The 23,587-nt window shown below is 33.9% G+C and overlaps 3 protein-coding genes across 6 annotated transcripts; all 3 read left to right on the top strand.

Moving 5' to 3' along the window:
- Positions 1-46: 46 nt before the first annotated feature.
- LOC132052118 (transcription factor bHLH18-like) lies at positions 47-7,120 on the top strand. Its single transcript, XM_059443491.1, has 4 exons — positions 47-222; positions 531-959; positions 5,804-6,118; positions 6,912-7,120. Exons 2-4 carry the CDS (start codon positions 534-536, stop codon positions 6,984-6,986), a joined length of 816 nt encoding a protein of 271 aa, XP_059299474.1. The 5' UTR covers positions 47-222; positions 531-533; the 3' UTR covers positions 6,987-7,120.
- A 6,742-nt stretch (positions 7,121-13,862) lies between these two features.
- LOC132052116 (pentatricopeptide repeat-containing protein At1g56690, mitochondrial-like) lies at positions 13,863-23,395 on the top strand. 4 transcript variants are annotated; one of them, XM_059443489.1, is made up of 8 exons: positions 13,863-16,018; positions 16,100-16,243; positions 16,906-17,076; positions 17,235-17,318; positions 20,881-21,016; positions 21,841-21,921; positions 22,006-22,098; positions 22,773-23,395. In XM_059443489.1, the coding sequence occupies exons 1-2, from the start codon at positions 14,065-14,067 to the stop codon at positions 16,177-16,179; spliced, it is 2,034 nt and encodes a 677-aa protein (XP_059299472.1). In that variant the 5' UTR covers positions 13,863-14,064; the 3' UTR covers positions 16,180-16,243; positions 16,906-17,076; positions 17,235-17,318; positions 20,881-21,016; positions 21,841-21,921; positions 22,006-22,098; positions 22,773-23,395. The 4 variants fall into 4 exon arrangements, with proteins under 4 accessions (XP_059299472.1, XP_059299471.1, XP_059299473.1 ...); XM_059443488.1 differs by adding an exon at positions 20,530-20,675 and having other exon boundaries at positions 13,863-16,243; XM_059443490.1 differs by lacking the exon at positions 16,100-16,243.
- On the top strand, positions 18,913-21,022 carry LOC132053904 (bifunctional aspartokinase/homoserine dehydrogenase 2, chloroplastic-like). Its single transcript, XM_059445997.1, has 4 exons — positions 18,913-18,956; positions 19,712-19,913; positions 20,530-20,675; positions 20,881-21,022. Exons 1-4 carry the CDS (start codon positions 18,913-18,915, stop codon positions 21,020-21,022), a joined length of 534 nt encoding a protein of 177 aa, XP_059301980.1.
- Positions 23,396-23,587: the final 192 nt, after the last annotated feature.

Here is a 23,587-nt window from a genome sequence, read left to right as displayed (position 1 = left end):
GAAAAGTAATCAATATTCGTTCAAGTTTTATTTTTTTTGGGGTGGTTGCGGGGTGGGGGAGGAGGGGAAAGGAGGTTGGGTAGTGAGCTATTCAATGGAGACCTAATCCTTCTTTTGGGTTGCCTTTCTTCAGAAGTATACGTGTTCAATTCTTGAACATTTTTGTTTCTTGTCTTTAATTTATCGTGGAAGGCAATTAGAACTCAAAAATCTTCTTTTCAAGTAAGTTAATTTCCTGTTCTCTTCTTACAATATTGTACCGATCTGTACTTTCATTTGCAACTTGTTGAACCTTAATTTCTTCTGTTAATGCTAATCTCCTGAAAAATTAGAACACCATTTTAGACCCCAAAAATCTAGAAGAGAAAATTAAACCTTGGTTTCAAAGCATTATAAAGAGATACTCCATTAACTCTTTATGGTTAGGATAACTCAATAAATGCAACCTTGCTCAATATAGGCATTAATACTTGTACTAATTAACAAGCTTTGTATTTTCTAATCTTTATATTCTTTTGTTTCTATCTTAGGGCATGGAATATACTGGTAATTTTAACTACGAAGATGACTTATTCTTCGACCTTAAGCCGAATCTTTCTCAAGATATATATTCATCAACTCCATCAGCTTACACCAATATTGAAGAGAATGCTCAAAAAGCTCTTTCTTCTCCCTTACTTTCCTCTAATTCTTCCTCTTCTGGATTTCTCATTTCGTTTTCATCATCACCGATTAATCCTCAAGAAGAAGAAGAAGATATTGTAATGATAAGCTCTCATTTGGAAGAAAATGCATGTCAAGAATCATTAGGGGAAAATAATAATAATAATAATAATAATATTATGTACAAGAGAAGTTCTGTACAAGCTCAAGATCATGTCATTGCGGAGAGGAAACGAAGAAAAAAAATGGGCGAGCTTTTCATATCTTTGTCAAAGATTGTCCCTGGTCTAAAGAAGGTAAACATCCCTACTCAAAACTTTTTCTTTTCTATCTTCCATCTTCCTAAGCTTCAACAGAGCGATATGGACACTGAATATTCATATAACCGGTCCAATATGCTTGAATTAAGTTGAGGAGTAGTACTTTGCTATGTTTCAATTTATGTAATTTTTTTTCTTAGTCTGTTTTAACAAGAATGATTTCTTTCTGAATTTGGAAACAGTCTAAGTTAAACTTCTCAATTTACTCTTAATAATAAACAATACCCACACAAATATTATGACGTGTAAAATCACACAAGTCTCAAAAGTCTTATACCACACAAATGTTATGGCATATTTAAGACCACAATTCCAAAAGTTTTTATTTCTTTCTTAAACTCTATACTCACCCAAATAGGTTCATAAATTAGAACAGATGGAGTAATAGTTATTATTTCCATTGTTCTCCTGAAAAAAACACAGAGTAAAATAAAAAGGGAGCGAAAATAGTGAAAAGGCTACATTTTCTTAACTTGTATTTGGTGCTTTTCTAGACTTTAATTTACAAGTTTCGCATTCAGGGCAAGGTTTATAAAATTAACAAGAATATCGGTTTCTTGTAAAGTGGACTAAGTAGATCTTGTAAAACTTTCAATAAAAGTTTGGGTTCTTAAAATACAGGTGGGTGTTTAGTGTTAATTAGTTTAGAAGTGAACTAATTAGTAGGTCATGCATTTTTTATTTATTTTTTACCTTTGTTCTTTAATTTACATGTTGTGAATTTGTGATGCTATTTATATTTGATTCGATCACTTATAATAAATTGTTACTTAAAAGGCTTCAATATATATAGATCCTTTGATACACAAAACTAAATATTTTCGACTTGTTTCTTGGAGAATATCATAATTATTACATTAGACAAGATATTGTTGTAAATATGGTATCTCAAAAAGAATGTCTAAGTTCATTCCATTAAGATAATATTAATGGGGGTCATTGATATGCTAATCATTTAATCTTCCAACGGTTGTCTCCATTTTGTAACAGACTCTTGTCCTTCATTTCATTGACATGTACTTCATTTTATGGTCATTAAAAATTCCTCTTCTTATAAACGTTGGGTATCTCATATTCTTGAGCAGATGACTTCTGTTGCCTATACATATTCTAGTCCTTTTCCTTGGGAGAAATACAAAAAGAGAGAGTCTTTTCACATATTATAGTGTGCTGGGTTTTATTTCTTGTGAAATCTTTGTTAGATTCTGGGTCCTAGTTTTGTACTAGAAGAGCTTGTTGAATCCTGGGGGATGCACCCATACCGGGTGAAATATCCTTAAGGACAGTGTCTTAATTGACATGCCTCAAGCTATGAGATTGTTCAAGAATTTCATATAAGTGTTCGTGATCAAGTATTTTCCGTAAAATTTCCAACAATCTTAAGGATATTTCTGACTTTATTCTTATGGAAAATCAATTACACAACAAGATATAGAGGACCGGTAAATCCAACCAATGTCAACATGTAAGACAAAATAAATTTTCTTTTATCAGAGATAAAGGTATGTGTTCCGAGCTTAATTTTTGCAGTTTAGTTGCCTTTAACTTCTGAATTAGCATGGTTATTTAGTTTCTCTTTGGATCAGTGATAAATCAATTAAATGGTAATTGAACAAATTGGTACTCTCTTGAAGAAGTTGTATTACTGTTAAACAATTTGATTTGCATATACTATCTACTTATCAGTTGAAAAGAAAATTGGTGTGTTGTGCATGTTGCTGCATGATATTTGAGGAAGTTTGAGATTTCCATATTGGTACATTAATTTAGCCTTTCCCTAAAACAAAATTCTTGTATATCGAGTAGATCTTGAGACCAGCGGCTTATGCCTTGACAAAGCCTGGTTATTTTTAGTCCTAGATAATAGTTGGGATAAGACATTGTTTACAGTGTTTTGCTCCTTTTGAGTTGAAGTATTTAAGGTTACTATTAATACTGTTATGGTTTTTAAGAATTTTCATTCATGTTCTTTCTAACCAACCATCAACACTTTGTTACGAGGGAAGAATGCTATATATAGCTTATTTTTTTTAGAGGAATAAGTATTTTGTGTGTAGCAAAAGAAACTATCAATGTAGAAGAAGTGTCGGAGAAATGAAATCCCGGTAAGTAAAATAAATTTGACTAAGCGGATGATATAGTTATTGTGGTCATTTCTCAAATGAATTTTGTGGCTAATGTGAGAGATTGGGTGTTAGACTTTGGTGCTACAAAGCGTATTTGTTCTAACATATAATTTTGTGTTCTACACCCAAGTTGAAGAAGAAGAATGATTTATTTATGTTGGTGATTCTAGAACTACTTAAGTTCTTGAATGGAAAATGTTCTTCTTAAACTCACATAAGAAAAATATTGGAATTAATTGAGGTGGTCCTAATATCTGAACCAATTTGATTTCTATGTGATTATTAGGAAAAGTTGTGTGATTATTTTATTTGAATTAGATAAAGTGTTAATCAAAAATAATATTTTTGTGGGCAAAGAATTATTATATATAATCATGCTCTATTTGTTGGGTGTTTTTTCTATGTACATGTTCTTAAGTGCTGCAATTTGATATTTATCTAAGTCTTCTTTGATATTGGATGATGGTCTGTGCAGCAATTTATTGTTTTAGAAAATTGTTAAACGTCACACGGAAAGAGGAAAAAAGGAAAAAAAAAAAAGTTATGGTCTTTGTGATCTGGTTTGCAGCAATGAAAGTGTTGTTTAAATTTTTATTTATCGTATATAATTGTTAGACTTCTCGTTTTCCTTTCTTATTTTCTCTTTGATCACTTTCTAATTTTTCTGAGGACTAGATAACTTAGTCAACCACTGTAATTATTACTTACTGCTTATTTTCAGTGTGTTATAATGTAAATGTTTTAGTGATCTGGAAAAAAAAAAAAAAGATTAGGACAATATTCTTCATTAGAAAATTGAATATGAATGTCATGATGTTATCCAAACGATTGAATTGCTTCCAATGCATTTGAATGGCTTTAATAGAGTTACAATAATGGACAGTGAATTGTTGTCAGGACGTTAACCTATGTTATTTTTTCTCTATTTTATCTTTGATATATTCTTGGGTGTAAATTTGTGTGTCACATATAAAATAGGATACCTTATAAAATTGAAAAAATCTTGTATGAGCTTTGGAAAGATTATGTCTTAGACCGAAATATTTGAAAGTATGGGGGTGTCTTGTAATGTTATGGTATCAAATATAGTAAATTTTTTGTTGTACTAAAGAGGTACAATAATGCAAAGTGGATCTTAAAATCCACAAGCGGTCCTGTGTTTATCCTTTGTGGGGATGTCATAACATGAAAATCAACTAAATAGAATTTATTATTTTGGAGTTGTTGGTGATGAGGCTAAGTGGTTACGAGACTTCTTAGGGAAGATTTCAATTGAATAAAACCAACATCTTTTGTATATATATATTGTGGTTGCAAGCAATAATAATCGTAGGAAAAATAAAATTTTATTGGCAAAAAGTAGACACATGTATTTGAGATATAATGTGATAAAACAGCTGTTGTGAGATGGGATTATTTACGTAAATAAATGATGTGAAGTCGGAGGTGAACTTGATCAATTCATAGACTATGAGAAACATCGAGGGGAATGAGATTTTTTAGTCAATTGAGAAGATCAACAATGATGGTAACCCAACCTATGTGATTGGAGATCCCATGAATTAGGTTCATATGGGTAATAACAAGTCATTAGTTGATCAACTATGCACTATTAAATTATGTCTCTTCCTATGGTGTGTGAATATAGTGCAATATCGCAAGGCAAAGTGAGGCTGAGTTAAACCTAATCTATTACCATATCCTTTATGGGTGGTGTATTCTTTCACAGAATACACTTTGAGAAGTGGACCTATATGAGTGTGGAGCGTGCCGCTCCTATGAAATTGTGACGGATTTCTAGAGCACCTATGAATACCAGGACACACCGTATGGCCTCCTTAGCGCAAAACCGCGATAACGACAAAGATTGTGCGAGTATGATGTGATAAAATAAGACAATAGGCTTACAAAAGAATTCTTAGTTCATAGAAGTTTTACACTTCACCATTTATTCTGTAAGTATAATCTTGTTTTATCTAGGTCTGGTTCATAGTCTACGCGACACCAGATTTGATGCGTTGTACTCATATGTGAAAATCCAGCAAAATATTCGTTCTCCTTCATTTCCTCTTGATATATGTGAAAACCCATCAAAACTTTTTCCTATGATATTTCATAATAAATTATTTTTGAGATATATAGGGGATTGTTGTAAATATGGTAACTCAAAAAGAATGTCTAAGTTCATTCCATTAAGATAATATTAATGGGGGTCATTGATATGCTAATCATTTAATCTTCCAACGGTTGTCTCCATTTTGTACCGTACTCTTGTCCTTCATTTCATTGACATGTACTTCATTTTATGGTCATTAAAAATTCCTCTTCTTATAAACGTTGGGTATCTCATATTCTTGAGCAGATGACTTCTGTTGCCTATACATATTCTAGTCCTTTTCCTTGGGAGAAATACAAAAAGAGAGAGTCTTTTCACATATTATAGTGGCCTTTTTTTGGGTTTTATTTCGTGAAATCTTTGTTAGATTCTGGTCCTAGTTTTGTACTAGAAGAGCTTGTTGAATCTGGGGATGCACCCATACCGGGTAAAATATCCTTAAGGACAGTGTCTTAATTGACATGCCTCAAGCTATGAGATTGTTCAAGAATTTCATATAAGTGTTCGTGATCAAGTATTTTCCGTAAGATTTCCAACAAATATATGATTGTATTTTTTTTCTGTTTGGTTATCTATAGTTAGACAAGTCTTCTATCCTTGGAGATACTATACAGTACATGAAAGAACTTCAAGAACAGGTAAAACTACTCGAACAGACAGAGAAAAATACCTGCGAAAATAATGATTCCTCTACCTCCAAGGACCAAGTTGAAGGATCAAAGATTAAGGCAAGGATTTTGGACAAAAGTGTACTTATTAACATCCATTGCAGCAAACAAGATGGAATGGTGGGAAGAGTGTTATTCCAAATGGAGCAATTGCATCTTTCAGTCCATGACATTAGGATCATGCCTTTTGGTCGGACCAACCTTGAAATATCAATTCTTGCTGAGGTACTTTAATTATTGACACTCTTAATCTTCAACTAGGCATAAATTAGCTTAATTAGTTTGTACCTGCCATTGAACAACTGTGTTTAGGTTTTTGAGATCTCAACTTATCACTTGATACCTTATTAGACATCACACACAAACTAGATCTAGAGATATAAAACCAAAATACATGAATTAATTTCAAGAGTGGTCATCAAACATTTAATTTATTCCAAAAGTCACAATTTTTCTTTGTAACAGAAAAATAACTCAACTATGATTGTATATACTATATCACAAAGAAAAAATGGCCAAAACGACTTTGTAATTCATTGAACGAAAGTACACAAGTAATTAAGTTCTCGCTTCATCAACTCACCTTACATATTATCTGTGTGACACTACTTAAGATAAAATAAAAACATCATTTTCTGACCCACTTAATTATAAAAGACCCATGGTGTATCGTAGGTGAAAACATCGGGTTAGCTTGGATTGGGAAATGAGTTTTCTTTTGTGTTATCTATGGCATCACACAGATATACGTAAGCTAAGCTGCTGACGCAACTATACTTATATGATGATTTTATGCATGTGACAACCTAACCGAATTTAGCATGTTTTGGCCTTTCTTATTTTATGTTATATATAAGCATTGTTGAGTTATTTTTTGCTAAGAATAATAACTTTTATCACTTTGGGACAATATAATAAAAGTTGAATGATCATCATTCGTAATATCTCAAATTAATGGGAGAAGGTATGCTTTATTGCAAAAAAATTATGTTCATATGTTTGTTCGCACTTCTTGCAGATGGAAAATGGATGTTGTATAACTGTGGAGGACATTGTAAAGGACCTCCAAATCAACCTTCTGGAGCAAGTTTAGCATGAATGATCTCTCCTCCTGATCTTCTCTAGGTTACCTTTTCCCTTGTTGCCCCTAGACCTCGTAAATAATAAAAAGATACATTTTTAATTACCTATGTGTATAATTAATTGAGAGCTCTTTTTGAGATTGTGTGATACTTACCTCTCCTTTAGTATGCATTTTTCTTTGTTGAAATTATATAGGAAAAAGGGTCAAATATACCCTTCTACTTAAGTTTATTGGCTAACAACTTTTCCCTCCGTTAGCCAAAGTAGTCAAATATATCCCTCCGTTAGCCAAAGTGTACACATATACCCCTTAATGGATGGAAATCCCGCATCAACCAAAATTACTCATTTAACTAAAATTATCAATGCCCTATAAGTTAGACCCGACCCGACCCGACCCAAAAAATAATTTCCCCCCGACCCTAAAAAAATAAATTAATTTCTGTAGCTCCTTTTAAAAAAAAAAAAAAATGCAAGTGATCGTATTTTCTTAAATTTAAGCAACATTTGCTATGTTATTTAAGAAGAAGAATATTATCGTAGTGTTATGTGTTGTTTAATTTTAGCTTTACTTATTTTTCTTAATTTCTAAGCACAAATTTGCAGCGTATATTTTTTTTAAAAAACTAAAAAAAAATAATCTATCGGTAAAACTATTTTCTCTGTCGAAGCTAATTTCATCATCACGTTGAATGTTTTTCAGTTGCAGATAATTTATCAATTTTAATTGTCGTTTCATTTTTGTAGAATCAATACATCACACCAGTAGTAATAACCACAAACATACTCAATTAATTGCACTATTATTCGATAATATTTTCTTCTTCTTAACATCGCAAATTTCTGCTAAAACATTAGAATAAATACACACACACTTGCAATCTCTCTCTCTCTCTCTCTCTCTCTCTCTATATATATATATATATATATATATATATATATATATATATATATATAGAGAGAGAGAGAGAGAGAGAAATTTGCGATGTTAAGAAGAAGAAAATACTATCGAGTAATAGTGCAATTAGTTGAGTATGTTTGTGGTTATTACTACTGGTGTGATGTGTTTTTTAATTTTAGCGTTACTTGTTTTTCTTAATTTCTAAGCATAAATTTGCATAGTATTATGTTAAGAAGAAACGAGAGAAGAAATTATTTGTCTTATAATAGGAGATTAATCGAGCATCTTTGCAGTTTTACAAGTTAATTTCTGTAGCTTTTTTTTTTTTTTTTTTTTTTTTTTTTTTTTTGGGTATATTATGGTGTAGGGAAATTATTTTTTGGGCCGGGTTGAGTCTAACTTATGAAGCATGGGTAATTTTAGCTAAATGGGTAATTTTGGCTGATTTGGGAATTTCTATCCATTCAAGGGTATATGTGTATACTTTGGCTAACGGAGGAGTATATTTGACTACTTTAGCTAACGGATGGTAAAGTTAACCAATAAACTAAAGTAGAGAGATATATTTGACCTTTTTCCCAATTATATATACCAGAGGAAAATTAATATTTTTCCTGAGTTTGGGATTCCTTTAATTTCCTTTTTTTTTTTTCTATATATTCCCCATTTGGTGTTAGAGCTTGATTAATCCGGATTTGCATCGAAATTGGAGATAAGCTCTTTCTATTACATTTACAGGATTTGAACGTGACAACTCTAATTAATGTTGGAGCGGTACCATTACTATCACACCGCAACTTTTGGTAACAAGTATCGTTGTCTCTTCTGTTCTCTTTGGGACTCTTTCTTCCCATTATGTTGGGACTTAAATAATCTACATATATATTAAGATTTTTAGTTATATATATATATATATTGTTAGTGTACAAAAATATTATACTATCAGGTCACTTTTACCTATCATAATAGCCTAGCAGGTAATTAATATAATCTTATTTTTAAGATTATGAATTTCACATTTTAAGAAAATTCCTGTAAATTAAGGGTGTGGTATATAACTTAAACCCAAATATTATTAACTCCTTCAAGATTGATGTAATTTGCTAAAGGAAATATCTATGGCTAATTTTTCATTTTAGGACTATAGTGTGAGAACATCATTTAACTAGACATTAAAATATTAAACATGAATGGAACCAAGTGCTTTAGTTGGTCATGTTAAAACTTCTTTCTTCTTCCCACCTTAATTAAAGCGACCACAGGAAAAACCTCAGCGTGTTGTGCTCCATGGTCGGTGAAATTGTTTTTTAATTGTCATTAGACAACAAAATAGACCTGCTTTTATATAATGGCAATATAAAAACGAACAAACAAATTCCACGCCTTAGGATCGGTGGAAACTTCAGTTGGTAGTTCTTGAAACATTACTAATTAAATAATTAAACTTTCATTAATTTTAATTTTTGCTTGTTTGTTTACAATCTCCCATGCTTCTAGGGTTCATTTACAGCACGTGGGTGAAAACGCGGTCAAACAGTGGAATTGTTAAAAAATGGAATAAAAAAGTTGACGCAGGAGAATCTATCAGAACAAATTAAATACAATACCAATTACGTACTACAAAGACACAGAATTAACTATTCAAATCTAAAGTTCAGACTTTCCGACCACTTTTGTTATGCTTGTGTATTGAAATTCACTAATTTTTAGATGGAAAAAATGGATATGGGGAATATAAAATACTAAAAGTTGGGTTTCTATTAATCTTTTAGTGGCCATTTCTTTCAACTGCATTATTATTTCTTGCAATTAATTTAATTTAATGTCCGTCATATTTGAGTAGAGGAAATGACTTAGCAGCAATTAACTTACTGTCACTAAATAATTGCCGCTAAAAGTAAGTAGGGTAATGTTGTAAATCTTCGTCTTGTGTTCTTTATTCATATTTTCTAATAATATTAACTAAAATAAGATACGCCAGTCAAGCATATCGCTCTTTTAGTGGGGATTTGTTCTGACCTCAAGATAAGATTTCCTTACGGAAGAATCAAATAAAAAAAGGGGGTCCATTTCATTATCAACGATTCATTAGTTGGATTTTCTTTGTTTAGTCCAATACTAGAGGTATAACATTCTTTTGAGAGTGTATACGGTGAAAACTGAGGTAATTTGCATACGGTGAAAAAACAAAGTAAATGTCGCGGCTGTCCAGTACGAGATCATTAGCCTTGGGTAAGATCGAAGGGGTCGAGGGCCAATGAGTTGTGAGTTTGTCCGATTAAACATCAGAAACCGAGGGTCTATGAATAGGTTCAGAGGCCCCGAGCCCGAGGGGAAGGCACTCGATTCAGGTTCGGAGTATCCATTACGAGCTAGGTTACACGTCGCCAAACCGTTCTGTGATTTGCGCTAACACCCATATGGAATCTCTGACATCCTTACGGGGCGCCGTTTTATGAATTTTTAGGGTTTTCTTAAAGGGCCTTTTTAGGGTTGTACAAGGGTCCATCTACTATTTGTTATGAATAGGGGGTGAACCCCTTCATTTTAGGGCTAGTCTTTCACACATATTCACATTTGTAATCTGAAAATCATTATATATCCAAGTCTTTTTACTGGTTTGGCTCGGCACAAAGGCGTTTTCTTTCAAATCGGACCAAATCTGCAGAGACGAATAATCTCGTTTTCTTGAGCTACTTTCGTTCTTAATCATAAATTTATAGCTTTACTTTTGCATATTGTTTTCGTAAATCATTAGTCCAACCACATATCCTATAAATCACGTATAAATTTATTCGTTATCATTTTAAGGGAAAACAGAGAGCTCAAATATATATATAAAATATAGGAGAACCAGAGTTCGATGGCACCAGCCAGCACGAAGTACAAATACCCATCTGCTATTTTCATCCCAAAACTAAGAAAAACCACAGTGATTTTTCTGAGAGAAAATTATAGAACACACAAAAGCTCAAACACACGCCAAGAGAGGAAAAAATAACTGGGTTTAAGCTCATGATTAGAAGTAACCTGTTCGATTTGCCCAGAAATTTATGTGGTTGCTTTTGTTGGTGAATAGTGCTGATAAGAAAGCAGATGATGCCATTGAGCTAAAACTTAACCATTAGATCACCAGCTGAAACAATGGGAGGCGAAGAATGACATTTTCTTGTTGATCCATTTCAAGCAAATAGTATGTGCTTTGGGGAAGAGAGGAAAGTAGCTGTAGATGTTCTCTACATGTGGTGAACCACTAAAAGGACAAATGCCCTTTCTTTTACTTTTAGATAGGTGCTTTGAATGGAACGACAGAAAAGTTTGTTTGATTGATCTCTTTTACTTTTATGTCCTTTTTTTAAGCGAAAGGTGCAACTATAACCGCCTCAACTTTGCGATATAGAGTGAATATACTCTCATTAAAAAAGTGATATATATATATATATATATATATATATATATATATATATATATATATATATATATATCTTTATCTCTACAAAATGGTGTAAATATACTCTATCCTTACAAATAATCAAAATATACCTTTTCTTTAACAAGAGTTAAAATAAAAATTTAGCTTTTTTTTTAATTAAAAAAATGTCATGTGGTTTTAAATAAGAAAGTCTACCTATTCTTTTTTTGAGTAGACAAATTTTTCTAACGCCACATGTTAAATTTTTCTCTGGCATGTTGGGTCTGGTTCGTTTAAAAAAATTATCTCCATGGATTTTTAAAAAAAAATATGTATACTCATTTTTTTAAATGAACCAGACCCGACCCACCAAAAAAAATTATCATGTGACTTTAAAAAAATATGTTTACTAAAAAAAAAATAGGTAGACTTTTTTTTTAAAGCCACGTGGTATTTTTTTTAATTAAAAAATAAACTAAATGATTTTTAAAAAAAACTCCGTCAGCAAAAAAGGTATATTTGCACAATTTTATAACGACAAGGGTATATTTACACCACTTTTACAACGGGGTATATCTACTCTAAATCGCAAAGTTCAGGAGTATATTTGCACCTTTACTCTTTTTTTTAATTATATATTATTTGTATTCCTATTTTGTCCTCGTGGTAATTTTATGAAAAGAGTGATTTTATTGTTTTACAAGAAAATAAAGAGATTGGGGGTTTTTTTTTTTTTTAAAAAAAAAAAAAGGTGCGAGTTTGATTAAAAAAAAAAAGGCACATATTAACGGTGCAAAATGCCAAGGACTCGTATAGTACACACATAGGTTATTTAGTAAACCATTCAAAAAGTTTACTTTGAAATTTGAATTATGAAACTCACATCCTATAGCTCCCGATGTTTCAGCGATCAGCACAATCACATTAAATTACGCATCCCAATGTGGTAGAAAATGCTATGTTGATTTCAAATTTTTGATCAAAATAGTGTCCTTTGAGTGACAAATTCAACAGAATTTTGTTGACCAAAATGGTGAAAACGCATCCTAGTGGAGCACCTTCAGTGTGTGGTTTGCACTTCTAAAAACAAACGGTCCATTAAAAATACTTACACTGAAGGTGATCTATAATCCATGAGCCTTCAATAGATATACATTTCAAACTTTGGAAAAAGGTCCATCTAGTGTAAAACACCGCCGTGTAAATTTGAAAAATAAGAAAATCTGAAAAAGTTAATTGTTTTGTGTGATATATAGCATGACAGCCTTTCCAAACCTAAACGCTCATATAATGCCACACACCTTCAGTGAACTTACAAAAATGCCCTTCGCCAAGAGAGCCTTCAGCATTATTTTCCCGTTCCTCTATATATGGAGCCGAATACATTATTATGTATATTCAGTTCAAAAAATTAGTGCACATTGCCCTTGAATGCACACTTCAATCTGAATTTTCAAAAATAAGGGTAGTGATTTTCTTCATAGTATATTGCTCTTCCTATTTGAGTATATAACTTACTAATAACAGACGTATTTTTGCGCAGTCTAAAAATGTCAAATGCACGTCGTGGTAGAGTTGCATTGTATTGGGGCAAAAAACAAGCAGAAAAAACAAGAAAATGCCGATGAATTCGAGTTGATTTATGAGGCAACTGAGTGGGATGGTGAAAATTGGAAGCAACTGGAGGGGTAAAAAATGGGTATAATGATTAATAATATTATAATTCTATAAGATAAAATCGGCAATATAATATAAATAAACACAACAATTAATAAATAAATGTGGTAAAAAATTAATACACAAACTAGAAAAGTAATAAAGTAAAATAAAAGCAAAAAGTTACCTCTTGAAAATGCGCTTTCTTATTTGAACGGTTGATTAATGCACAATTTTTTTGAATAGAATTGATGTCCATCTTCCAAATAATGTTTTGAAAGTTTTTTTTTGTTTTGTTTATGAAGTAGCTCTTGACAACAATGGTGAAGGGGGACCACAGAAGAGTGGTGCGGAAGAGGGACATATACCATCATTTATGGAGAAGCTCTTGACAGCAATGACTAAAGGCGTTTTTGTAAGTTCACTGAAGGTGCCTTGTATTGTGTGAGCCTTTGGGGTTTAATTTAGTCCGCGTACCAAACGATTCCTTTAGGTTTGGGAAAGACCGTCATATTATGTCACATCACTACAAAAATTTTACTTTTTTAAATTCTCTAATTTTTCAAATTTACACTGAAGGTGCTTTACAATAAATGATCCTTTCTCTACTTTACAATAGATGATCCTTTCTCCAAAGTTTGAAATATCCATTAAAGGCTCATGGGTTGCAGAACATCCTTAGTGTAAATATTTTTAACGGACCGTCTGTTTTTATACATGAAAATCGCACATTGAAAGTGCTCTATTAAGGGTGTGTTTTCACCATTTTAGTTAAATAAAATTCTGACAAAACCATTTATTGGATTTGTCCTCAAAGGACACCATTTTTTATCAAAAATTCGTTGATTATAACAGAAAATCTCACGTACGTCGGTCTTTTCCTCTTGGGAAAGGCCCTTTTTCTTTTAAAAGTAATGAGAGGTTCAGTACGTGTTCTAACAAAACAAACTGGACTAAATGGCATAATAAAACATTAACATGGTCCAAAGTGTCTAACTTCAAACTTTAATTTAAAGCTGAGAGGGACTATAAAACTTTAAAGTAGCGAGACAGTTTCAATGTTTTTTCTGCTCACAAAAACTCATAGCCGAACAGAAGTAGTTCTACTGTTTCTCATTGATGCAACGCTTATTCTTTGTTCAATGTCGGAAATACTGTTACACTCATGCAATTGCATCAAATTCTCAGATTTCTCATTTTGCTCGTTTGGGCCAAATTCAGAATGCCCGAAAGGTGTTCGACGAAATGCCCAACAGAACTGTAACTTCTTGGAACTCTATAATCTCTGGGTATTTCCAAAATCACCAACCCCATGAAGGCCAGTGTCTATTTAATCAAATGCCTGAGAGAAACATTGTTTCCTGGAATGGGTTAATCTCAGGTTATGTAACGAATAGGATGGTGAATGAAGCAAGAAAGGTGTTTGACAAAATGCCTCAAAGAAATGTTATTTCTTGGACTGCTATGGTTAGAGGATATGTTGAGGAAGGGTTAGTTGAGGAAGCAGAAAAACTGTTTTGGCAAATGCCTGAAAAGAATGTCGTGTCGTGGACTGTGATGTTAGGTGGTTTAATTCAAGAAAGGAGAATTGATGAGGCTAGAAAGCTTTATGATATGATGCCAGTAAAGGATGTAGTTGTAAGGACTAATATGATATGTGGTTATTGTCAAGAAGCTAGGTTAGATGAGGCTCGCGATCTTTTTGATGATATGCGAAAAAAGAATGTGGTTTCTTGGACTGCTATGATATCAGGATATGCCCAAAATGGTAAACTGGATATTGCTAGGAAACTATTTGAAGTCATGCCTGAGAAGAATGAGATCTCATGGACTGCAATTGTAATAAGTTATGTGCAATATGGTAGATTTGAAGAGGCGTGGAAGCTTTTCGAAGTGATGCCTGTAAAAACAACTCCTGCTTGTAATTCCATAATACTTGGAATAGGACAGAATGGGGAGGTTGCTAAGGCAAGGATGGTGTTTGATCTTTCGAAGGAGAAGGATAATGCAACATGGAGTGCAATGATCAAGGTTTATGAAAGGAAGGGTTATGAGTTAGAGGCGTTGGATTTGTTTCATCGAATGCAAGTAGAAGGATTTAGGCCAAATTTCCCTTCGTTGATAAGCATTCTTTCAGTTTGTGCTAGTCTTGCAAGTCTTGATTATGGTAGAGAGATACATGCACGGTTAATCAGAACCGACTGTGATGATGACGTGTATGCCTCCTCTGTATTAATCACGATGTACATCAAATGCGGTGATTTCGTTAAGGCCAAATTAATATTTGATAGATTTTCTCCAAAAGATGTGGTCATGTGGAATTCTATTATAACAGGTTATGCTCAACATGGTTTAGGAGATGAAGCGCTAGAAGTGTTCAGAGAAATGTGTTCTTTAGGTATTACCCCAGACGAGGTTACCTTCGTTGGAGTTTTATCCGCATGCAGCTACACTGGGAAAGTGAAAGAAGGGAAAGATATCTTTGAGTCCATGAATTCAAAATATCAGATGGAGCCAGGAACTGCACATTATGCTTGCATGGTTGACATGCTTGGTCGAGCTGGCCGGTTGGATGAGGCAATGGATCTGATTAACAAAATGACTGTAGAAGCAGATGCAATTATTTGGGGTTCTTTGATGGGTGCATGTAGGACGCATATGAACCTAGATTTGGCAGAAGTTGCTGCAAAGAAACTTTTAAAGCTTGAACCCCAAAATTCTGGGCCCTATGTCCTACTTTCTAATATTTATGCATCCAAAGGTAAGTGGGCTGATGTTGCTTCTCTTAGGAAGTCGATGCAGTCAAGGGAAGTGGTTAAATCACCTGGTTGTAGTTGGCTTGAGGCAGACAAAAATGTTCATATGTTCACTGGTGGACAAAGCACACCCCATCCCGAGCATAAATTGATCATCAAAATGTTAGAAAAATTGGGGCCTAAGTTAAGAGAAGCTGGATATATTCCTGATGGAAGTTTTGCTTTGCATGATGTGGATGAAGAAGAGAAGATGCATAGCTTGAATTTTCACAGTGAGAAACTAGCTGTGGCTTATGGACTTCTTAAATTGCCTGAAGGTATGCCCATACGAGTAATGAAAAATCTTCGGGTTTGTGGTGATTGTCATTCTGCTATTAAAATAATCGCTAAAGTCACAGGACGAGAGATAATTCTGAGAGATGCCAACAGATTTCACCATTTTAAGGATGGAGTATGTTCTTGCAAGGATTATTGGTGACTGCGCTGTTACTTCTGTGCATAATTCATAAAATGCAGCTTTGGTGCTGTGGTCACCGTCAGTGGTGAGAATTCATCTAGCAGCCAACTCTATACATTCATTTTTAATAGATTATGGAAGAGTATCATAAAACCCACTAATGGGGAGCATATCATATCAAGTTACCGGAGATATAGTGTATGCTGTGTTTGTAGAACAAATATAGAGGATTATGTTGTCATGACTTTGCTAATTTTTTTTATTTTACTGACATTAGTTGTGTGAGGTTTCTTTTTGTCTCACAAAAAAGTGGACCCAAAAATGTAAGATTTGGGTCCACTTTTTTTGTGAGACAAAATGAAACCTATGTTAGTTGTGTGAGACACATAATACGGTTTTTCCTAAATTTGCACGGTCTGTCAACCTACTACAACTCTCCACCTTTATGCTGACTTGGTACTTGCTATGTGAAGCTCACTTGATTTATAACCTATCTACCATACTGTTCTTGGTATTATGTGAAATGATTTACAGTTTATATAAGCTTTAAACTTGGCTTTGTTGCTATCTTCTTTTGGCAACTTTGTATTGCTTTCCATGGAAAAGATGACATGACAACAGTCAAGCGAGAGTATTAAAAAGATGATCACTGCAATCTGAGTGTAAAATTCAACTTTTAATTAGTTGAATTTCCATAAGATCTTGAAGATTCAACATTTTATTAAAAAAACACATCTTATTTTGCAGACAAATATCAATATCCGTGCTGTAGCTCATGGTTGTTCAGAGTACAATGTTACAGTAGTTGTTAAGCAAGAAGACTGTGTGAGGGCTTTACGTGCTGTGCACTCAAGATTCTATTTGTCAAGAACTACTATTTCTGAAGGGAGTACATTGCTTGACCAGCTCAAGGATCAGGTCTTTCATTTCAAGTTTTATGCTATATATTTTGTATTTTCTACAACTATTGAAGTTAAAATAGGCTTTCTTCAATTGAGTACCATTATTTCGCCTATTAATTTCCATGAGTTAAAGGTTGTAGAAAGTTTTTCAACATCTTTTCTTTTGATTGGCAGTCAGCTGTCTTAAAGGAAAAAATTCAACATTGACTTGCGCGCGATGGGTATGATCGGAATAGACTCAATGCTATTAAGCGGCATGTAAGTCTTGAAAATTCATCTTTCTTCTAAATGCTCAGTAATTTATGTCTTACAGATGCATTCTTTGGCCCTTAGAATTTTTTATCGAGTGATTTTTTGTTTAGAATGAAGGAAAGCAGCATTTTACTGAATAAAACAGTTCAAGTGCAAAAAGTCGGAAACTTGAGTTATGATTTCTAAAATTGTTACTCTAATGGATAAACAGAATAAGATTGTTTCAACAATTTGAATTTGACGACTAATTGCAGAGATAATCCTTTTTCTTTCAATCAAATTTGTTTCTTTATAATCACTGCAGTAAAAGTTGGAGGTTACATAGTAAATTTAAAATCTTAACTGCTTAACTGCAGCTACCTATCCCGGAATAATACATTATGCTTTTGCCATTGGATGACATGTTTCCAACCTTGCTCAGGGTGCTGGTCACTCAGAAATGAAGAATGAACCTTCTATTAGTCAAACTTAGGGAACCATTTGGTCTCTTAGTTCTCCCTTCATCCCGTCTTTTGATTAGTGTGAAGATTAAAAATATAATATTTGATTTTTTTTTAATTAGATATACCTTTAAGTTAATAATTAAAATGAACAAATTCAGGTGGCTGTTGGATTAAATTAGCAGGAAGGTGAAACAAGTATATGTTTAGATTAGATGAGTTGCCAAGTAACTTTTACCTTTATAAACAGGGATCAATGATCAATCTTCTTGGGTGGAAACAGGAAGGTTGGTCACAGAAATTGAAATGGGAGGGGTACTTGCTAATTGGGACTTTTGATTTGAGCTTCCTTTACAAAATTAGTAATTGCGTTTAAGTGGAATAATAAAAAATGAGCAGCTGCTGACCAGGCAAAGAAAAAAAGTGCTCCTAAAGGTTTCATCTAAGCTAGACTTCTAAAATATATAGACTTAATACTTCCTTGTTGTTCATATAAAGAAGCCTGGATTATCTGTCGTTGGTTCTTGAATTTTGCGTGTTGACTCATAATTCATTTATTCCCTCTCTTCCTGTCCTTTAAGCTGATCTCATGTTTTTTTGTGTCTGTAGCTTTTAGGTTTATAGTTTCAATGTGACTAAGGAACTTCCAAGTTTTTCTATGCTACTGATATTTCCTCAGTGTCAATCTCTGTGTGTCATGGTAGGTCTTTAATGAGATTGAAAAATTGTAGTTTATTAGGAACTTAATATCTTCTCTTTCCTTCTCCTTAATTTTCACTATCACCAATCTAATGTTCATTACATTGTTCTTGCTATTGGTGAACTTCTTGGGTTCCAAAAGATACATAGCCTTTCCAGCTAATTACAAGACATTCTTTTCAATGTTGATAGGGGTATTGATTTGTCGAATTTGAAAGAGCTGTTAAGTCAAAAAGGAGAAATGGCTGACTTGAATAAGTTTGTTCAGCATGTGAGCGAAACGCACACGCAAGTATACGTGGTCGTACAAGTAATATAGAACTTTTAAGTCCAGATATCGATCCCACAGAGACTTAGATTTTACTGTTAAACTAATTCAAATTCGAATAAAACTATTCAAGAGAGTGAAAATCAAAGTGTTTGTTGTGACTAAACTAAAACTGAAAAGTAAACAATTTATGATGGGTGTTTTTGTGACTGAGAATATTTCGACAAAGATTGTAAGGTTTACAGATGATGGAGAGTTTCAGGGTCATGGCTTTCGACAATCCAGTTGATCTTCTGACAATTCTACCTATCTTATTTCCTGGGTTACTGGTTGACGGGTTAATTATAACTTTATGAGTATCTTCCGAGTTGCTCACAAGCCTGTAGATGCTACTATAACGCCTATATCCTTATGGTCGTCAAAGGTAACAAGAACGCATTTCATTCTCCGTATTCAACTAAGCAAGGCTAAAGGGTATATTCCTATCCTCATTAGCGAAACAATTATATCGAACAAGCCCTATTTATTCTTATTACGCATGCAAATTCCCTATCCCTAGTTCAATTCACACACCACAGATAGTGTTCAACTATTGGCCAGATAATCAAACAATTAAGATCAAGAATAAATAAGCAACCCAAAGTATGGAAATTTAATAGATAATAATTGTCGCCAAACCAACTATCATGTCTTTCGCCACAACCCCAGAATTAAGAAGTTTAGCTACTCATGATTCTATATGAAGAACAAGAATTCATGAAGAAACTAGGGTTGAAACGAAGAAAATAAAATAAAACTAGAGAGAAAGTTAAGATGACGGCTTACAAGTCTTAGAATAATCCCAACACGTTGTTTACCACTAATGATGCCAGTGTGGTGGCAAGATTTCTGAAGAACATTTTTTCTAGGTTTGGAACCCCTCGAGCCATCATCAGCGATCAAGGTACGCACTTTTGCAATCGGCTTTTTGATAAATTGTTGCTTAAATATAGGGTGAAACACAAGGTAGCGACTGCTTATCATCCTCAGACGAGTGGTCAAGTGGAGGTATCGAATCGAGAAGTTGAGAGAATTTTGGAGAAGACTGTGAGCGTGAGTAGGAAAGATTGGTCGCTGAAGCTCGATGATTCTCTGTGGCATACAGAACAGCCTACAAAACTCCTATTGGCACATCTCCTTATAGGCTCGTTTTTGGTAAGGCATGTCATCTACCGGTTGAGGTTGAGCATAGAGCGTATTGGGTGATAAAGAAGCTGAAAATCTAGACATGGTACAAGCTAAAGAAAAGAGATTGTTGCAATTGCACGAGTTGGATGAGTTTCGCTATCATGCATATGAGAACGTGAAGATGTGCACGAGTTGAAATAGCACTTTGATAAACTATGTCAATAATCAAGTTTTCAGCCCTTCGTAGTTATATTTTCTTTCCGCCGTCTTTCCACTCTATCAAAGAAGGGAAAAGATGACAGTCTTTGTGAAACAATTGTTTTTATATCTATTTGAAATGCACCTCAAAACAAGACAAGCGAGTAAAGAATAATAATCAAGTTTTCAGCCCTTCGTAGTTATATTTTCTTTCCGCCGTCTTTCCACTCTATCAAAGAAGGGAAAAGATGACAGTCTTTTTGAAACAGTTGTTTTTATATCTATTTGAAATGCACCTCAAGACAAGACAAGCGAGTAAAGAATAATTATATTAATAGCTAGAAAAGGAAGCTTCTCATGCTTTCTATTTCATATTTTCCTTCCTTCAAGCGAATAGTGCTGCCTCGCTTTAGCTAGGCTGAGAATACGATTTCACTGCTTCCAGTGCTTGAAGCTGAGAGCTCTACAATGGCAATCATATACACATTACTTCTATGAAGCTACTGTTGGAGCTGGACTACCAAATATTAGCACCTTACGTGGTCTTCTTGAAACTGGGGACAAGATTTTGCGGATTGAGGGTATTTTTAGGTTTGTATCACTGATATGAAAATATGAGTATGCACTTTCCCGGGATTCATATGAAATTCATCTATCCTAAATTGCATATTGTTATAACGAAGCTATCTTTGTCTTAGCTAGAAGACGCACCAAGGAGTGCAAAATTTCTCTCTTTAGTCTGATTCCTTTGCATTCATTTTCATGCATTTATTCTTTCCTTTTCTTTTTTGGGCAGTGGAACTCTGAGTTACATATTCAGTAACTTTACGGGAACAAGAGCTTTTAGCCAAGTGGTGAAGGAGGCGAAAGTGGCTGGTTATACTGAACCAGATCCAAGCAATGACCTATCTGGAACACATGTTGCTAGGAAGGTATAGGCTGATAAGTTTGAATGTTTTGATTCATTGTGATTAAGTTTTAACCCAACACAAGATTACATTCTTCAGTTTCCATTTGTTCAATGCTTTGGCTTAGTGTTGGCATTTAGCTGAAATTAACATTTTGGAAGTGCCACTGGTGATGAAATTTCCAACCATGACTTAGTGTATCATAAACAATAGCTTTCAATTGACTTCCATCCTGATCCCACCTTGATGTGTTTACTCACTTATGCCGATTTTCCTTCTCGCCTGAGAAATAACAACCAAGATTTATTTTTGAGTTTGCTGGTTCCCCTCGCAGTTACTCTCTTAAATAGATCGAAAAGAAAACCAACTTCCTGGAAATTGATGCTGAAAGAGTTGGTTTTTTTGTCTTGTGATAGAAAATCCATGTGACAATTTTAGTTGGATGATTTCTATTACTTGGAGCCAAAGGATGATTTACTTGGAGCCAAAGGATGCATTGCTTGGAGCCAAAGATGTGGAGGAGAATTGAAATGCCATGTAGCACACTTGGAGCCCAAGTCATTTTATGCCTATAAAATGAGAGGCAATTCTTCTTTGTTCATAATCCCAAAAATCATACAATCCATTGTAGTGAGTAGAGAGTTGAGAGAGCAATTCTCTTAAGTGTAATTGGGAAATCTCCCCTTCCTTTGTTAATAATATAAAGACAACTGTTCTCTGGTGGACGTAGGATCATTTTGATCCGAACCACGTTAAATCTTGTGTTCTTTCTTTTACGTTTCCGCTAACAGATGCTACCTAAATCATGGCTGATGTTTTTTTGATATGCAATAACTTTTCTGTTCCAGGTGATAATTCTTGCTTGAAAAAGTGGATTCGACCTAGAGCTTTCAGATATCCCTCAGAGCCTTGTGCGAGAACCATTAAGGGTGAGTACGCAGCTTATATACATGTAATATTAATTGAATAGGCATATTTGTTCTCTATAGAGTGACATTTGGTGGGTTTTTCAGGCTACTGCATCTGCCGAGGACTTTTTGCTGAACCTGCCAAAATTTGATCAAGATTTGTCTAAACAGAGGAAGGAGGCTGAAGATGAGGGGGAAGTAAGTACTCCGGACTTACATAATTGAGCTCGAGTATTGTGATGAACCTGCTATACTCCCTCCATTGAAGTTGATTTTTCCCATACCTTTTTAGACCGTTGAAATTCTTTTAAAAAAATTATCCTAAGCATGCAAGTTTTACAATTAGTTTGGGGTTGCTGCGTAGTTGATTCATATATCGATTGATGCAAGCTTTCAATTATATAACAACGTTATGTCCACTTTTACAATTTGCCAAGTAACGTCTTCTTAATATTTGAGAAGCCAAATGTAACTTGTGTATCCTGCATGTTACCCAATTTAATATCAAAAGATAAATTTTCAAGCATCATTTCAGTACCTTTGCCAAGTAAGATGGGAACATTTATTTCCGCATTGGAGCAATATGACTTTATATAGGACTCAGAGCCCTTAGAATCCCAGTGTGGAAGAGTTGTTCATTTTACACATTAAGTATCTTGCATAAAAAATCGTTGACTTTTAGGATTGGTTATGAACCAAATTTCCGATTTTAGGGTAGAACTTATTTAATTATTGGCCACCGCTAATATGATTTCAATCTTTATTTTCTGCGTTGGCCAAATAACTGACTGCTGCTTTTGTATGTATTTGAGAGAGAGATTTCCTTTCTTGTATTTATATTACCCCATTTGAAAATGTTGATATTCATGAAGGTATTAAGGTATGTTGGAGTAGTAGATGTTGTCAATGGAAAAGGCTCTGTTGAATTGGGGAGATACAACAAGCAGCATCCATTCACCCAACTCTCTGGATCAGACAACATAATTGCATTCACACTGAAAGATATTGTAAGCACCCCTAATAGTTCGTGGTCCGGGAGCTGGGGCTGAAGTGACTGCAGGCGGAGTATTCAGTGATATTGCGACTGGCCTCATATCTTGGTGCTCCGTCATAATTCATGGACTTGCACATACTCCTTATTCCACGTTTTGTCAGTCATCACCTGCTCCTAGTTGCAGTTATATAATTTCATGATTGTTGTGAATTTTAAGCAACTGATAGTGTTGCTCATTTTGTAACATGGCACTTATCATCTATTGGAAATCGTAGGTTGCTTATTTAGGAATAAATCTGATGGTATTAAAGCTGTATCATGGTCATAAATCATGATGGATATATCGTGTAGAGGATACACCTTGTTAGTGAAGCATGGTGCTGTTGTATATCAATTCAACTAATTAACTGTCCAAGGCATTGTATCCTGTTGCTATTTTTGCTCTCTACTGTTGATTACTACGTATTATGGAGGTTTTTAGAGAACCAAAAGTTCAGCACTTTTTACTTTGTTGATGATGGGAATAAAAAATACGAAATACTCAACAAAAGTTTGCTCTTCACATGGCATAGGAGGAACGATGAGCAGGAATGAATCCCAGAAGAATGTGATAACAGTAAAATACAGCAAAAATGATAACTGGTACATTAAGCCAGTGACTACTACATACGGTTGCATTATGGAAACCAATTA

Source organism: Lycium ferocissimum, chromosome 4 (assembly GCF_029784015.1).
Source record: "Lycium ferocissimum isolate CSIRO_LF1 chromosome 4, AGI_CSIRO_Lferr_CH_V1, whole genome shotgun sequence".
NCBI classification, from domain to species: domain Eukaryota; kingdom Viridiplantae; phylum Streptophyta; class Magnoliopsida; order Solanales; family Solanaceae; genus Lycium; species Lycium ferocissimum.
This window is presented reverse-complemented; position numbering and strand designations above follow the sequence as displayed.

Excerpts from the sequence above, each read along its gene's own strand:
- LOC132052116 (XM_059443487.1), top strand. The coding sequence starts at position 14,065 with ATGCAACGCTTATTCTTTGTTCAATGTCGGAAATACTGTTACACTCAT.
- LOC132053904 (XM_059445997.1), top strand. The coding sequence starts at position 18,913 with ATGGGTGTTTTTGTGACTGAGAATATTTCGACAAAGATTGTAAG. Across the intron at positions 18,957-19,711 it reads ATTTCGACAAAGATTGTAAG|GGTGAAACACAAGGTAGCGA; the intron begins GTTTACAGATGA and ends GCTTAAATATAG. Across the intron at positions 19,914-20,529 it reads TCCTTATAGGCTCGTTTTTG|TGCTTGAAGCTGAGAGCTCT; the intron begins GTAAGGCATGTC and ends CACTGCTTCCAG.
- LOC132052118 (XM_059443491.1), top strand. The coding sequence starts at position 534 with ATGGAATATACTGGTAATTTTAACTACGAAGATGACTTATTCTTCGAC. Across the intron at positions 960-5,803 it reads TTGTCCCTGGTCTAAAGAAG|TTAGACAAGTCTTCTATCCT; the intron begins GTAAACATCCCT and ends GGTTATCTATAG. Across the intron at positions 6,119-6,911 it reads AAATATCAATTCTTGCTGAG|ATGGAAAATGGATGTTGTAT; the intron begins GTACTTTAATTA and ends CACTTCTTGCAG.